The 18,048-nt window shown below is 34.3% G+C and overlaps 1 protein-coding gene across 1 annotated transcript in view; it reads left to right on the top strand.

The window, feature by feature from the left end:
* Positions 1-342: 342 nt before the first annotated feature.
* Positions 343-18,048, top strand: part of LOC119070111 (octopamine receptor Oamb) — a 46,916-nt gene continuing 29,210 nt past the window's right edge. Inside the window, exons 1-3 of the mRNA XM_037174424.1 lie at positions 343-366; positions 437-685; positions 11,029-11,269. Of these exons, the coding sequence (XP_037030319.1) occupies positions 343-366; positions 437-685; positions 11,029-11,269 (514 nt within the window). The remainder of the gene's footprint in view (positions 367-436; positions 686-11,028; positions 11,270-18,048) is intronic.

The raw sequence follows: 18,048 nt of genomic DNA on the forward strand, positions 1-18,048 counted from the left end.
GTAAACCTTGTTTTCGTTTACTTATTGACCTTGACTTCACACCAACACTGGAATTTTTGTCAATTAAATCATTCAAAATGATGGAACCTTCAAACTGCAGGAGAAGCAATTTTTTTTTTAAGTTTTGAGAGATTTTCCGGATAATTTTTGTCCTGTGCAATTTTCCGTGGACAATTTTGCTTTTTGTGTTTAATGAATGTGTCCAAATGTAAAACACGTATGACAAAAAACAAACGACATTAAAGTGAAGACGGATAGTTCCAAGCTCATAAATCAATCTCTGTGGTAAAAAAAGATCTATCGATAACTATGGGCGTCAAAAGCAAAACTTTTTTTTACCATATGAACGGAATATGCGATTTGACAGTGCATTGTACACCCAGCAATAGCATTTTTTTTTTCATTTCTCTTTAAATTAAAATTTTTTCGTTCACAGGTTTGGATATTTGGTGATTTATGGTGCCGTGTATGGTTGGCGGTAGATGTTTGGATGTGCACTGCATCTATTTTGAATTTATGTGCAATTTCCCTGGATCGTTATGTAGCTGTAACACGACCCGTAACATATCCAAGCATAATGTCAACAAAAAGAGCAAAATTGCTCGTAGCCGGAGTGTGGGTGTTATCATTCGTAATTTGCTTTCCACCCCTGGTAGGATTTATACATCAACCACAAACACCAAAGGTCAGTGTACAGAAACATGGCATAATATAAATGTTAAAATGGTCTATATGCTAACGGTAATGAAATTAATACAATGAATGATAATCACGAAAAGTCTTCTCGTCGAAAAGTTTTTAATTTTATCGTTTATAGTTTTGGTGAGGTGGGGAACAGGGATATAACTTAGAACACACGTTTTTTTTAATTTGTTTAACGAATCGAAATTGATGCAACATCGACTTCTGTTATGAATAGAGATAAAAAGATGAAAAGCAGAGTTAATCCGAGGCAAAGCCGAGGTCAATAAAAACACGAAAACGAGACTTTTCATCTTTTTACCCCTACAGTGAACGACATCTCAAATGTCTCACTGTCAAATTTTTCTGAGAATTTTATTGTGTCATTGCAAATTCACAATGACATTCTCTGAAAAAAATGACAGTGAGACATTTGAGATGTCGTTCACTGTAGTCATAAAAAATACTATCACATAACTAGAGATCCGTTACATGCTAAAGGTGTCAAAAGAAGTGCTTGAAACATGAAAAGTACGGTTTTCGACGCATGTAGCATGTAATAGTAATTTATGCAACTAGTTGCGAAAAGTGGTAGTTTTTGTCACTAGATGTGATGTTATCAAACGAGCGAAGCGGGTTTGATAACCACATCGTGTGACAAAAACAACCACTTTTCGCAACGTGTTGCATACAACGTTTTCTGCAACAAGCTGCGAAAAATGAACTTTTGAAATGCAAAACATAACTCTACCTTTAACATATATTCTACTGTATCAACGAAATATTGTATGAACGATCAAGTAGACTGCATTTATGTACGCTTCAAAAATTGGTTCACTGCGATTATGTATGTCGATAGCCGAATGGTTAGAGGTGTTGCTCGATAAGCATTGGATTTTGGTGTCGGTGGTTCGAAATTTGGTCAGGGCAGAATTTTTATTTACGGTTAATGGTTCAGATGTTCAGAAGGAGTGGTGAAAATTAAATCCATTTCACAAGTAGTGGTGAAAAGTAAAACATAGAAAACCAGAGAAAAAAAGACCCTTCTCATCCTTAGAGTTAATCATCATACCATGGTATTTCGTACGGTAAATTATGTCCCCAACATCAGTTTGTATAAGATGAATATTTCGTACGATTTTACGTAGAATTTTACACCAACACATTTTTGGTAGCTGTCAGTTTAGTATTTTGAAAATCCAGTATCGCGAATGTAAACTTTTGTTTTTATTTAATATTCGGGACAATTTATCTTTAATTTACTGTGAAAATATTGTGTAGATGCATTTTTTCGAGTTCGGCTTATATTAGGAGAAGAAAAAACTTCTCAATTTTCAAGTGTTTTTTATGAATTGAGTCAAAATTGTGCTAATTCGAAAATATTTTTCACGGAAACTTTTTGCAAATATTTCAATCCATTGAAATAAATCACTCTTCTTAGAGTACACTTCCATCTCTGAAAGGTTCCAACCTCATCCCCAATGTAATCGTTCCAATATTTATTTATTTTTTTAATTCAAAAGATTCGTGTAGCAAAAAATTTCGAAACCTTCGCGCTAATTTGCCCACCAATTCTCACACTATCAAATATTTCGTTTTTCATGTCGGGGACACAATTTTTACGTAATTTTGTTCGTAATTTCCAGTCTATATATAATTCGTCTAAGCTTCGATCGCCACCCAAATCACGCATGAAAAAGTTCAGTTTTCGCAGCGCAGTTGCAGAAATGGTATTTTATGACAATTTCTATGTTGAAGTGTTATACCTATGGTGGGTGTTCCTCATTCGTTTTATATACACCCTATATATATGCTTGGATCGATTTAGTTGAATATTAAATGCTGATGTTGGTCGTCATGGAATGGTAATTGTTACGTGAATGTAATAGGTTATTACGTCACTGCTAGTTTTTTCAACGAGAGCGAGAATTGCCGAACGAGCCGAAAATATCAGTCAACTAACTCACAATTACTTCCGAGCAATTACGTATTAAAAATGATAAGTGGCATCCGTCTAGCAAGTTAACTAATTTTTTGAACTTTACTAATGTGTCGGTATATGGACATTTATCGTGACTTGTTCGCTATAAACGGTTCATATTTTTGATTTATATTAATTGTGGTTTTGCACTTGCGTCATTAAATTCATTCGCTTCACCGCTCGTAAATTAAAACACCACCAAATAAATATAAGTAGATGTTGAACTACCAGCAAGGTAAAATATTGCCGTTCGACAGAATTTTGTACTAATTATTTTGATTTTATTCTAACCGCTTTGGTTTTATTCCGAAGTCTAGCAATGGAAATATATCCATGTATTAAGTAAAATGTCATTAGTCCTGTGGTTGGGATATACAATCTCTGTTTGTATGTTCGGATAATTTCGGAGATGATTCGTTTTACCAACGTGATTATCGTCAATATACAAAATTAAAACAGATTTTTCACAACGCTGAAATTTCGGATGCCTTTGTTGTGAAAAACGTTGTGTTTACATTGATAATTCTCGGATTGCAATTTTCAACTTTTCTTCCCTCGTTGCACAAATAACTTTTGTTAACCTATTGATCAATGTAACTTTCCTGAAGTCTGGTAAAAAAAATGAATCGTTTTCTGTATTTCGGAAGATTTTTTAATGAGTTTTCATAGTTTTCAGGGTCGTAGCTGAGCTCTTTCGTAAATCGTTTCAGCCAATAGTGGTGCAAGTGATGCTGTTCTGTTAAAACTTTTCTATATGTAGCAAAAAAAAAAACTTTTGAGTTAAAATCGTAACAACTTTGTTGTCTAACTAATTGTACACGTACACCAGTTTCCACCTAAAAAAAGTAATGAGTTCGAAGAATAGCTATTTTGCTAACTAGAAAGGCAATGGGGTTGTTTTGCCCACGAGATATGAGTTTTCCAATACGAGCGAAGCTAATTCGACAACACCTCGTGTACGCAAAACCCTCACCAATCAACATCGAAAACAAAATTTGATCCAATTGGTTTTCTCCACTAACCCCTAGTACTGAAAATGATATTCGTCTTGGATAATTTAGGCGTAGATATCAATCTCTCTCAATGGGTGAGACAAAGCGATATTAATAGAATAATTAAGAACGAAATTCGTTGAATTCGAATATCAATTTAACAACAACAAAAAAGACGAAAAGAAAATAGTTCTTTTCATGAATTATAGACAACTTGTGACCAAACTTTCTGTCCACCAACAACTTAATTTGTCAGTCAAATTCCCAGGACTGAAACTGAAAAAATGTTCAAACGAATGCGGAATTTGACCTATGGACCAGCACTCGGCGAATTTCGTACCATTCGATCGGTAATTATCCCTGCTACACGATAAACATTTAAAATTGAAAAAATCTGGTACTCCCTCATACAATCCTATACGAAAAACTGAAAAACCTACCTTTCTGGTTCTGGTTTGATCGAGTTTATTGTTTCCCGTTTTGCGTCGAGGTTGAGCTGCTGCAGTGTTGGCGCTTCTGCATAACGTACGATTCCCAATTCCAAATATACGTACACGTCCGACGTATAAACATACGACCGACCCGAAGTCACTAACATTACATATAATTACATGCTAGAAGTAAGGCAGGAAAATGTCTGCGTGGAAGCCAGTTACGTCAGTTATGCGAATTATGTCAGGCGGTAACTTTTCTGAGTGGGTGGAACAAATGAACCAAAAAATAAATTTCAACTGTCAGACCCCTTCGCTTTCCATTTTTAATTTTCTCGTTTCCATAAATCTTTAGTAGAAAGTACTGGAACATTGCTGTTTGTATTGGTCAATGTATGAGTCCTCTACCAACCCTTCACTACCAAGTTATTCTCTTTTTTAACGACAGATTCTGTCAAGATGTCCAGGAGCGAATGCGTTAAAAAAAGGATCGGAAAAAAGAAACTGATTTTGGATACATGCTGCTGAAACGTTTTACATGCAACCGGTGTGAAAATACTATATATTTTCACCTATGTGATTGACACAATTGACACGTTGGCTGTGTAACAATGCTTTTGTTATTTTTTTGAAGCTCTAAAACGACAGAAAATTTAGCACATTTCTTAAATTTAACGCTCCATCGCAGACACTTCAACTTTGGTTTCACTGCTTTATTTCTATTTAATTTGTTTACACATTTTCTTTCTATATTGGATGAGGGTTTTTCCGGAAAACGATTGAAAGATTGGTTTCGGATTTATTTTCTTCCTATCGATTGATTCGTACAGGTGATGTTAGTGGTTTTTTAATGGAAAATATGAAATACATAACACCTTATTATTCGAGGACAATAATGTGGTTTTTTGATTGATTTATAACAAAATATAAAGCGACGAAATCAAGCGATCAAACCTATACTTACCACGATCTAAATTTTAAATTCATTTGTCATTACCAATCAAATCAAATTCCAAATTGGATGCTTCTTGTTGTTGTTGTTGCTGCTGCTGCTGCAGGTCCGGACTGACCGTATGGGCATACGGCCGACGCCTGAAGTGTTTTTCGATTTTTGTATGAACGATGGGTCTTACACAAATTTTCATCATTCAATGTTCGAATGGTGCCAGCAAATCACAATGATGTCAAAGGTCTAACTTCGCGGTATCTTTATTCCAATGTGATTTCTTCATTTTGTTCACATGTACCCCAGCTTAGCACCGCTGGACGTGCATCATTTCATGGAGCACTCTTTTCGGAATTTCGATTTTAGGTTTGATAAAGTTGAGTTGAATATAAATTTACTAGAGCAACAGGTTTCCTTGTTGCTATGTTGGGGACAGGGTGTCCTTTTCTATTCAAAAAAGGATTTAGAGCATAGCTCAATCATTTATTTATGAACATGTATCCTCATTGACTAACAGGTATACAGCGATGACCCAGTCCAGTGTTTGTATAAAGAATTGGAATTATATATGTTGATATAATGGTCGTATCAATTGTTTCCCCTACTGGATGATGTTTGTGTATTTCAGGTTGCGTATTGATTACCAGTGTTGTGTCACTAAATTTCCAGCCCATATAGTATGTACGGAAATAGCAATGTTTTTTTGATGACGACAACATTTTCCAATTTATTACTAACTGTGTGGGCGAGTAAATTTTATTTGACCATGATACGGCAGCCATATCTCCAGCTGTATAAAAATAGTCGATTCTGATACTTCTTTCGCCTTACAACGAAATAGAGAACCAGGCTGACTGCTACTGATTGGTTTCATTGTGTCGTGGACTTGTGCATATTCTAGTGTTTGTTGCAAAATGTTGAACTTGATCAGTCTTTAAATACAATTTAATCATTTTGCGCCTCATTAACCTCATTGTAACTGAAGGGCTCAAGGGCTGAGTTTCATGAATAACCATAGCTTTTAGGTATTCGTTGGAGATTTTTTTAGACTACCTTTTGAGGTGTTCTCTTGAAAATGATTTTTTCTGAAAATGACTCAGGAAAAGGTCCCACAAATCAATTACTGCCTACGTTGTAAAAATCGCTTCAGTATGGTAAAAATTGCAAAATTTCAATCTAACTTCACCGACGGTGCATGTCAAAAATACATTGTAAACTGAGTAGCAAAACGATTGTTCATGATTCAACTGAAGTATAAAATAGTAATTTATGCAACTAGTTGCGAAAAGTGGTAGTTTTTGTCACTAGATGTGACGAGCGAAGCGGGTTTGATAACCACATCTTGTGACAAAAACAACCACTTTCGCAACGTGTTGCATACAACGTTTTCTGCAACAAGCTGCGAAAAATGAACTTTTGAAATGCAAAACATAACTCTACCTTTAACATATATTCTACTGTATCAACGAAATATTGTATGAACGATCAAGTAGACTGCATTTATGTACGCTTCAAAAATTGGTTCACTGCGATTATGTATCTCGATAGCCGAATGGTTAGAGGTGTTGCTCGATAAGCATTGGGTTTTGGTGTCGGTGGTTCGAAACTTGGCCAGGGCAGAATTTTTATTTACGGTTAATGGTTCAGACGTTCAGAAGGAGTGGTGAAAATTAAATCCATTTCACCACTAGTGACGAAAAGCATATATGAAAATCCATTTCACAACTAGTGGTGAAAAGTAAAACATACAAAACCAGAGAAAAAACGAGCCGTCAGAACAGTCAGAGCGTTTGCTGCGACTGAGCCCCGTACAAACCCGTACATCTATTGCGCACGTGACCCTAGTTCGTCCGTCGCCCTACTCTTACCATAAGTCTACTGCGCCCGTAAACGTCGGTAAAGTAAAATTCTTATGGAATGTGTACGTCTTAAAAATTGCGCATAGCGCAATTACGAAGCCCTGTACGATGTTCCTTTCAAACGTAACACAAATTTCAAATTGACCTAAAATTTCCTCAGTTCTATTTTAACCTATATTTACCTATAAATAAACAATTTACTGATAAATATGCTATCTATACCGTTAAATAGCTCAATATAGCTATATATATATATAGATATCCATATTTGGGATCCTTGAAACACCCCACACACGTAACCACTCACTTCACACTAATCAGTGACTTTGTAAGTATCACTTTCACCGATTTATATTGCTTTTACAAAAATCCAAAATGGCGGCCGACGGCCATTTTGTTAGGAGGTGGAAAGTAGTACGGCTGCTTAACATTCGTTAGTACCTTTCAAACAAAAAAAAATCATGAAATTCGGTCAAAGTTTACTCGAGATATTAACAAAAAACACCACCTTCACTGTACGGCCGAGTAGCCACATATAAGCTCACTCCAAGAGACCTAGCTCACGCTCCGGTGAATCGAATTTCATCAACTTTTTTTCCCCTGATTGGTACGGTCAATACCTATCTAATAAATTAAAATCCATCTAAATACGTTCTAATTTGGCCAACCTACAAGCAAAAACGGCTTGCCGCCCTGTACCTAGTTCACACCAAGGGGTCTAACTCACGAGTCGGTCATCTGATTTCCATAAACTTTTTTTTTGTCGATCGGTATTGTAAATATCTTGCACTTGACGTATCACTTACATGTGTAGTTCTTAAATGTCTGGAGATATCGTCGAAAAACAGTTAGGCACTTATTGGGCCCCAGCTCCGGAAGGGTCGACCCAAAATCGCCCATCTTTGAACTTAGCCTCACTATTTTAACTATCTTTCAGGGAAAAAAATTTTTGAAATCGGATTTGATTTACTCAAGATATCGACGTGACAGACGGACAGATGGACAGACAAAATTTTTATTGTGGATTCGTTATCTATGAACATAGGCAAACACTTTGCCCTTACCGTCTGCTTCGAATTCCATCAATTACACACGGCATCGTAATCCTATAAGCCCCTTCGTACTTCGTACGGGGCTAAAGACCCTTCGATCGCCACCCAAATCACGCATGAAAAAATTCAGTTTTCGCAGCGCAGTAAGTAAGTTCAGATAGTTCAATGACGTTTTCCCAATCCGAACAATATGTTCTATCCAAATGAAAAATGCAAATTTTCCAATTCGTTGTGAAATCATTGATTCATGTTACGAGATGCCATTGAGTTGTCTTTTTAACAGCGCACTGTACAAAGAAATGTTTTCCATTCCAGTTTCAGCACAAAGAAAAAGTGAAAAATTTAATTAAAATTATTCCTTGTGTTGCTGTTTTTATCGTTGATGTTGAAACGGCTTGAGATTCGATTATTCGATCATATCCGAACATAAGTATTTTTTTTTCTATATGAACACATCACTGTTAGAAGTTGATTGTTTATCGAATTTCTCGTTGAAATTTGAGTGAAGAAAATCAAAATCACTTGAAAATCCAGACAGACAATTCCTGAATATTTTCTCTTTATTTTTCTTCGAAACGAATGGTATTGGATTAAGTGTATTATGTTTACTCTTTGAGTGCAATGTCAAAAAAAAAATGCCTCACTGAAAAAGGATGAAAAATGAGCAAAGAAGTGTTTTTCATTTTCAACAATAAGATGAACAAGATGAACAGAAAATGCATGAAGGAATAGTTACACATACCGTACACCGGTAGCCAAATGTCTAACGGACCGATTATTCAATGTTGAATGGGTATTGTACAACATGGACGGTCTGAGTGAAAAGTATGTTTATGTGGTACCGCAAATTCAATGTCTTAATAAAATTGTACATCCAGTACATACAAACGGTTGCATACTTCGTGCATCGTACTTTTTGAATGTTAACATTCATCTATATTACATATGAAAAATCCTTAAATTTTACGAAAAACATTCCAGTTCATGGTCTAGTTGGAATACAGGTATATTACAATCTTGTTTTATATATATATACAACGAGATATATAGATGAGGAGTGTACCTTGTACATGTATATATAGATGATGAAAAATGCAAATTGAAGTGTAGATACTTGAAACTTGACCTGTTGGAGGGCTATACACTTTGAAATTGAAAACTGCTTCTCACATTTTAAATTTAGATTTATATCCTACTCGTTTCTACGAAATTTATATTAAAAAAAGAAGAGAACTATACAAACAGACACATATACTACCCGTCTTATGGCTCATACTAATACTATCTATCTGCCAGATTTACTGTTTCATATCTATATACATACATTTGTTGATACGAAAACTTTTTATGTGAATAGATACATATTTATGTACTAAATACGTGTGGATAGAAGAAATAAATGGTGGTTTTTTCATATATGAGCGAAGGTTGAAGTATTGATTTATTAAATGGTAGGTGATAGCCCGTTCGAGCATAAAACTAGAATAAGTTTCAAATAACACTCTTTTTAAATATAAATAGGTATATCTACCTTACCGACTACTTCTCATATGTCTAATATAAATTGGGGAAAAAAATCTTCTTTTGAATCTTTTATAGTATTATATAAATGTAGCAATTCGAACGACGACGAACGTGTTTACATACATATATAAAAAACGTATACGTGGAGGGCGTATGTATGAAGCTAATAATAGAATGTTTTTGTCCTTTTATTGTTGTTGAAAATATGAAGTAGATTGACTAGGACTACAATTTTACAGAATTTGTCGAAATATTGATTGAAATGATGTTCTCTTTGTGGCATTGACATAATTTATGACAGGTCCTTAGTTCTCTGTTTGATTTATTAAGTATAACAACAGGAAGAAAGTCTGTGAAGAATTTTTACCGCATTATACGCTTTTAGAATATCAATTTATCTAATCACGACTGCTGAAGCAATCCATTCGAATAATTTTCACTCGATTATCTAATAATAGTCGCAGAGTTATGAAACTTAGTCTTTTGGCGGATAATATCTTTTGACTTGAAGAGATTTCTTTTAAATTAATTTGTACATAAGATTCTGTGTTTGTACGGATAGAACCTCATTAAAATTAAAAGTTTCAATGAATTGCAACTCCAGCATATAAGTTGCAGCTCTTGAGAACTTATAATGAAAAAGTTTCCTCTCATAGATAGGCATGGGTGATAATGATTATCGATAATTATTGATGTTTTGATAATTATCAAGATATCGATAATTCGATATATCGATATTTCGGTCCGAAAATCCGATATTTATCGATATATTCCGATATATCGGTATATTATCATGAATTTTCAGACAAATATCAAAATATCGATATTTTGATAATTTTCGAATTTCGATATTTTGATAATTATTAAATTATCGATAACGATATGATTAATCGATTATCGATAATTTCTTTCGATTGATATTATCGATAATTTTGAACGTCTCCCATCCCTAATCTCGTAGATTCGACCGCAATACTCATTTTTTTCAATGTTGTTGGGAACTGGTTCACAATTCATAAGTCTTCGGTATAGAGTGTCTAGGAGATTTTTAAAAGGTTATGTCTTTATGCGTCGATGCCATTTATTCTTCATTTATTTTTCATGTGGCAATCAAATTTAGATGAAACAGGGGAGGTACAATAGGGTCAGACTCACCGAAAAAAGGGTCATTTTAATTTTTTGACTCCAACTTTCAAGTTAAGGGAATTCAGGAGTTCTTGCCTGACCTATACGAAAGTTGACCATTACATAGCAGTTTGTTCACTGTGAAAATGATCTTGAACATGAAGAATTCCTCTCAATTCGACGTGTTAGGTGTTACCCACCGACTCTAAATAGCGAAGAGACTCTAAAGAGCTAAAAAAACAGGGGAAAAACCAGTTAATTTAACTGAGCTAGGTGGGTGATAAATAAAAATTTCTACTCTCGTTTAAGAGTCTACTTGTATTGAATTCGCTCTACGTTGCACAGTTTTCTGGTTAAAAATTTCTCTGTTCCAATAATATTTCCAAACTGTAATGTTAACCAATCAATCAATAAATCAATGTTTTACCATTTTGCAGACTTCTGAAGACGTCACTTATCGTCGGGGAAACCATACGCTTATATCGGCTACAACGCCCTCACCAAGTTACCAATGTCCGTGGACATGTGAATTAACGGACGACACTGGTTACGTAGTTTATAGCGCCTTGGGAAGTTTCTACATTCCAATGTTTGTGATGTTGTTTTTCTATTGGAGAATTTACCGAGCAGCCGTCAGAACGACACGGGCCATAAACCAGGGATTCAAAACCACCAAGGGTAATTGCAATATAATTTTTGGTTTCAATATTGTTTTTCTCTCGTTCACATATTTATATTTTGCACAGAATAAAACATGCTCAGCTACATGATACATACAAATAAAAATATATTTTTTTCTGTTGATAATTTCATCCATTTCATTTGATCATAAAAATCCATTTCATTGATACAAATTGCGAATGATACCGTTCATAATAACACATCACACTCACACATTCATTTACAAAGCAGATGTGAACATAAAACGTTTTAATCAAATCAATATTTTATCCTAACAATAATCGACAGAAACAAATTACGCGAAAAACATTTGTGTTTTACTAATTTTATGCATAAATAATTGAAATTAAAATCCTTTTTTAAATTTAGTTTGATAACAATTCATTGCATTTCTAAATGAGTAGTTTGAACGAAATTATTTAACCCGCATTTGGTGCATTTATTTAAAATGATTATACGAATATTGTCCCAAAATAGTTCCAATTTATTGTAGATTTGTTCGACAACGTGAGGTAAAGCCTATTTTAATTTGATAATATATTGTATCCAGATACTCATCATGAAACGAGATATCAAATTATTTCCCGTGTGCACTATATGCTATTTTACTTTACGAGCGAGGTAAAGGGTTTTTTCACTAGGGAGGGTATGGCTCTATTACCTTCCTGGTAAAGTAATAGTATATTACTTCCGAGGTTCCAAGTTGTGTATTTGATAAGTGGGGTGTTACAGCCCGACCCGAAGGGGAGGGCTGTATTCCCCACTTGTCAAATAACAACTTGGAACCTCGTAAGTACAATGCTTTACGTGATTAGGCAATGTAAATGAAAATGAAACATGCCGTAACACGTAAAATTTATTTCGTCCCATTTAAAAGAGCCTGTTATTACATATTTTTGTGTTACAAATGATGGAAATTGCTTTACCGATTCAATCGAGAGTAATGAAGAGTGCAGTTTTATGCTGAATATTGTCGGCATAGCTCATAACTCGAAAACAGGCTAAATAGTTAGAACAATCATATGAAGTCTTCTCGCTTTTCATATTTTATTTGGCTTTGATAAAAGGAACGTAAATAAAACGTTTTTAGAAGACAGATTTATGAAAATGAAAACTGACTTTCTTTGATTACTCTATTTTCGAGTTACCGACTTCACGACAATTTTCAAGTCAACAAAGTGATTTTTCTCAAATGAACTACATTGAGTGGGGGTATCGTTAGAAAGGTACGACCTCTGACTATAAGATAAAAATTATCTTCGATCAAAATATGTCCACTCACTGAACTTTTGTGACAAAACGATTTCAGAGAGGTGTTTGAAATTTCATGAATTGAAAAATTTTGTATGGGGAAGGAACTGGTCCCATTTTACTGAATGCTGTTTTGAGCTCCCAATAGGTCCCTGAATCGATGTGCGTTCTTAGTTTTTGGGTGCATTTCGGAAAAACTTCTTTTTTGTAGGGGCGTGAATAGTTCTGAAAAAGTTCCGAGAAGTCCCGAAAAAATATCAGAATTATTCGGAATTTTTCCGAATTTTCCGAATTAAAATTCCCAACAATGGACGTTCTGCGTTCTGCTTTGTGTCCGGTAACGATTTTGATTGGACGAAAGCAGGGACTATTTTTGAGAAAATATTTTCCCATATTCTCTTGAATTGTTTTTTTCGCTGTTAAATATTTGTGAGAAAATTTGGAAAGATGTAAGAAATTTTCTGAAAATTTGAAAAAGTTCAGTAAACTTTAGGAATATTTCGAAAAAATTCTGGAAATTTCTGGAAATTTCAGGAAAATTCCGGAAAAATTCTGGAAAAATTGAGGAAAACTTGGGGAAGCGTAGGAAAATTCTGGAAAATTTAGAAACATTCCGGAAAATACGGAAAAATATTTCACCAGAATAGTGCCTGATCGTAACGGAGGGCACAATAGAGACTGAATGACTGCTATTTGCTTTCTCGTTTCTGCTTTGGAATTACGGCAGATAATTCTTTTTTTTTACCACCAAACAATGTTGCCTGTTTCTGGTTGAAATGGTGGTAAAATTGATACAGAAAAGATAACGTGAGCCCTAATATCTCACCTGGTGTATGGCTAACACTATATTTGGAATATTTTCACCGTTTCGCTCTCATTTCATCGCCAGTGAAAATTTTCTGGCCACGATTTCGGCTCGGATCAGCAAAATTTCACACACGAAAAGTATCATTTCCGTAATTTGTACTACAGACCGGGTAACTTACTGACGATAATTGCAATATAAACTCTAAAATTTTCAGAAAATTTGAAAAAGTTCAGTAAACTTTAGGAATATTTCGAAAAAATTCTGGAAATTTCTGGAAATTTCAGGAAAATTCCGGAAAAATTCTGGAAAAATTGAGGAAAACTTGGGGAAGCGTAGGAAAATTCTGGAAAATTTAGAAACATTCCGGAAAATACGGAAAAATATTTCACCAGAATAGTGCCTGATCGTAACGGAGGGCACAATAGAGACTGAATGACTGCTATTTGCTTTCTCGTTTCTGCTTTGGAATTACGGCAGATAATTCTTTTTTTTACCACCAAACAATGTTGCCTGTTTCTGGTTGAAATGGTGGTAAAATTGATACAGAAAAGATAACGTGAGCCCTAATATCTCACCTGGTGTATGGCTGGTTTCGCTCTCATTTCATCGCCAGTGAATTTTCTGGCCACGATTTCGGCTCGGATCAGCAAAATTTCACACACGAAAAGTACCATTTCCGTAATTTGTACTACAGACCGGGTAACTTACTGACGATAATTGCAATATAAATGCTTTATGTATTACACGATTTGGATAACGAAATTTTCGTTGGTTGACAATGTAAATGAGCGTGTACGACTTCCATGGAAAATTTGAATAATTGCATTCAGTTGGTTGGTTCAGTTTAAAATTTCAACTAATAAAAGTTCTTGACAAAATTTTTACAATTTTTCAACGGACGATTTATCAAAGTCAATTTTAATAGGGCTGTTTTGAGAATTATAATTGCCAGAGTGAATGTTGGTTTTTATGCGGTACTCCACATATTCCGACAAAACCAAAAGTTTCTGGATTTTTATTAGCTTTCGCGCAATCAATGCAAATCGTTTATGAAAAAAGTATTTTCAACGCAAAACATATATTTAAAAAAGAAAAACCAAAATGAACATTAAAGTCACTGAAATGAATACAGAATATATATATTTCACTACATAGACCAGCAATGACAACAGTTGACAGAAACACACAAAATGCCGCAAACTAAAATATTACCAAAAAATGTTTAATGTTGGCAAAATATATTGTTGTATTTTATCAAAATAGCACAGCTCACGATTCGTGTGTGTCTCATGTATTATAAATATTGTCTTCTCTTACACGATTTTACAAAATTCATTTGTATTACATTGTCATAGTGGTATGATTTTATGAAATATTTTGTAAAAGTTGAAATTGTAGAATTTTGTGGTCGTCCTTAAAGTAAAACAAAATCTTCATTTTCGCATAACAAAAAAAAAATCCGAACCCATTTTGGTAACAAAAGTTTATGGTTCCGAATTTCATTCAAGTGTTATAAAGGTGTATGAGAGTAAACACGTATAGACACTGATCACTGAAATGTTTGCTTAACTTTGAGTGTGCCAAACCCGTCAAACCCATTTCCGTTTAAACTGTAGATCAGATATGTTACAATTCAAACTTTTGCACTTATTTGCGTTATCCATATAATCCTTGTCACCTGTGCGTGTTGTTGTATAAAATTTCCTTTTAGACTTCTCAATCACAATAAAAAACAAATTGGCCTTTGATCTTGAATCGTACCGAAAAGTATATATATATATAGCAGTTACGTCACGCCATAAATTGTGATGCGGAGAGTTATAGAGAGTTTTTATTTAGAATAGCACGATTCGTAACAAATTAATCGTAGATTTTGGAATTATATTTCGTAAAGCGTCCTCAATATTTTATTGTCAATGCTCCCTATCAGTAGATTCAATCGAATTTTATTTATTTTATGTAATACAGTCAGAGGTAGTGAAATTTCGGTATGAATTCGCTTCAGCTGTCTTTCAGCTGATCCATAGATACAATTAACACTGTTTATACGGTTGAATTTGTTGCACGCACGTGCGTAGAAGTGGGAAAACCGTATAAAAACGAATAAACATTTTGATTGTTTATGTGGATCAGCTGAAAAATATCTACAGCAAATTCATGCTGAAATTTCACTGCCTCTAACTGTATGCAGTGGCAAAGTTGATTTAATATCTCCTTTAAATCCTTGTTAATGTTCCACTTATAAGATGAAATCTTTTATAGTCGATCTTGCACATTTGTCCTCATCCTTTTCTCTTTGAGTTTTAGCAACAACTATCGTTTTAATATCTAAAGAGACTTGGAATTCGAAAATTTCTTTTACCGCAATTCATGAGCGTCTGACTTGTATGATACAAAATGTATCTTTAAAATACAGTGGTCGTGAGTGAAATTTAGACATGAATTTGCTATAGCCGTTTTTCAGCTGGTCAAAAGTGTTTATATGGATGTAATAGTTAGCACAATCACGAAAACCCGTTTAAAGACGTATGAGTGGACCAGCTGATACACAGCTGAAGCAAATTTACTTCTAAATTAGACTGACTGACTGAGTCCGCCTTTTTGGTATCTGATTGGTTTTTGAATGGCCACCTAGAGGTGGAGAATGCTAATTGTTCAGTTTTGATGCATTTAGACAACCAAAAATTACTTGATTTTACAATTCGTTTTGAAAGTATCTTTCCATCTAACCAACTGAGAAATAAGGTTTTTTTTTGTGTATAGAAGAATTAGGTATCGTTCACAACTAACGTTCACTTTTTTCTCTGTTTTTTTTTTTCGAATCCCTTTTCCACATCGACGTTTTACTTATAGCTTATAACGTTATAACCACTTTTGTTTTGTACTTTTTTTTATAAGACGCGGATGCCCTTTATGAACGACGGGTGGCATAGCAAAAAAAATATCTCAAAATAGCGAATTCAGTCGGAGGCACTGAACTTTCAAAATGATTTTGCTTAAGCTGTTTTTTAGCTGATCCACAAATACAATCAAATCTTGTTTATACGGTTGAAGCTGTCACACCTTATAACGACGTATGATCAGTTGCGATTGTTTGTGTGGATCAGCTGAAATGCTGAAATTTCACTGCGACTATCTTTAATAAAATGACATTTTGTACCGACAAACCAATCACAAATCATTTTTTTGTAATGCGCACACCCCCCCTGAACCAAAATAAAATTTTACCGAAAATGCACCCAAAAATTGATTGCTGTTCTAAATAGAGGGACCCTAGGGGAGTTCAAAACTATGGTCCGTTAAGCTGAACCGGTTGCTTCCCCATCCCATATATTTTTTTTCTTAGTTGTATGGGGTTGGGGTAGCATCTGGTCCAGCTTAACGGACCATCGTTTTGAACTCTCCTAGGGTCCCTCTATTGAGAACAGCAATCAATTTTTGGGTGCATTTTCATCAAAACTTTATTTTGGTTCAGGGGGACCGTGTGCGCTTCAGCTGCTGCGGATAATCTGTTTGTACAAGAAAAACAACCAGAGGAAAAAGGAGAAGGGGAAAGAATTTTCTCAAATTTTGAACTTATATTCGATACCTATTTAGCGGTTGACGTGCCATCCCCACGCACTGTATTCACACATAAAATATGAATCAATTTTCTAGGAAATTTTCTTTCAAATTGAGTCTATTTTTGGTGACAAAAAGTGCCTGTAGTTTGTTGAAAGTTTAAGTACCATCGCTTTAGCCATATTGCCGAAAGTATTACAGTCTGAAAATGATTGGATTAAATTGAGTTCCATGCATCATTTTGGGAAAGCCCATGTATTTTATAGAATACTGCACTGAAAGTACTTTACAGATTCCCGTCGGTAGACATACTGTGTCGTAAGCGTCGTACAATATTCAACATTAAATGCGATTTACAATGGATTTTATGAGAATATTACGCTTGTTATGAATGTTCAAAGTCATTGATTTTTATCGATACACCATGTCATATGTGTTATATAGAGCGTGGAATATATTGAATCTTATACTGGTACCTTATTATGGATTTTGATTGTTGTCGTAGAAATTTGAAACATAAGAGTTGCAAATCTAATTACTTGCAAACACCCTGCCACACTTTATCAGTTCACCTTTTTTTTTGGTGTGTCTATAGATATTCTCTGCATTCACAGTATCAATTAAAGCAATGAATCTTATTACCCGAAACCCCTTCACAACTCATATAGCATTGAGTCAATCAAATTTATTTTTAATAATTTTTCGTATTGAAATTGTGTCATAATCATCGGAAGTTCATTTCACATTATCGCGACAAGTCACAGGTAGTGGTTTAAATATGATTGATAGTGAAACAATGTAGTGCACGCACGGCAAGACGAAACAACAGTAATAATAATAATAATAATAAAGCGAACACAAAAGGAATTTTTCTCGTTATATAAACATAAATACAAATTAATTTGTGTGACGTCTTTTTGTATAGAAGAGAATCGATGGGGCATGAGTCGAGTAATGTGTATTTCGAACGTAAATTATAATTAATTATTTATTTAAATAAGTACAACTAAAGTAGAATTAAGTTTATGTAAAATTAATTTACCAAAATTACTATTTCATAACTTAGTTATTATTATACATATGTGTGTGTTGTTGACTGAATCAATTCGTGCTAAAGATGTGAAAATGCATAACCAAGTAAAATTAAGTTAAACAT

The sequence above is a fragment of the Bradysia coprophila genome (assembly GCF_014529535.1).
Source record: "Bradysia coprophila strain Holo2 chromosome X unlocalized genomic scaffold, BU_Bcop_v1 contig_473, whole genome shotgun sequence".
Classification (NCBI taxonomy): domain Eukaryota; kingdom Metazoa; phylum Arthropoda; class Insecta; order Diptera; family Sciaridae; genus Bradysia; species Bradysia coprophila.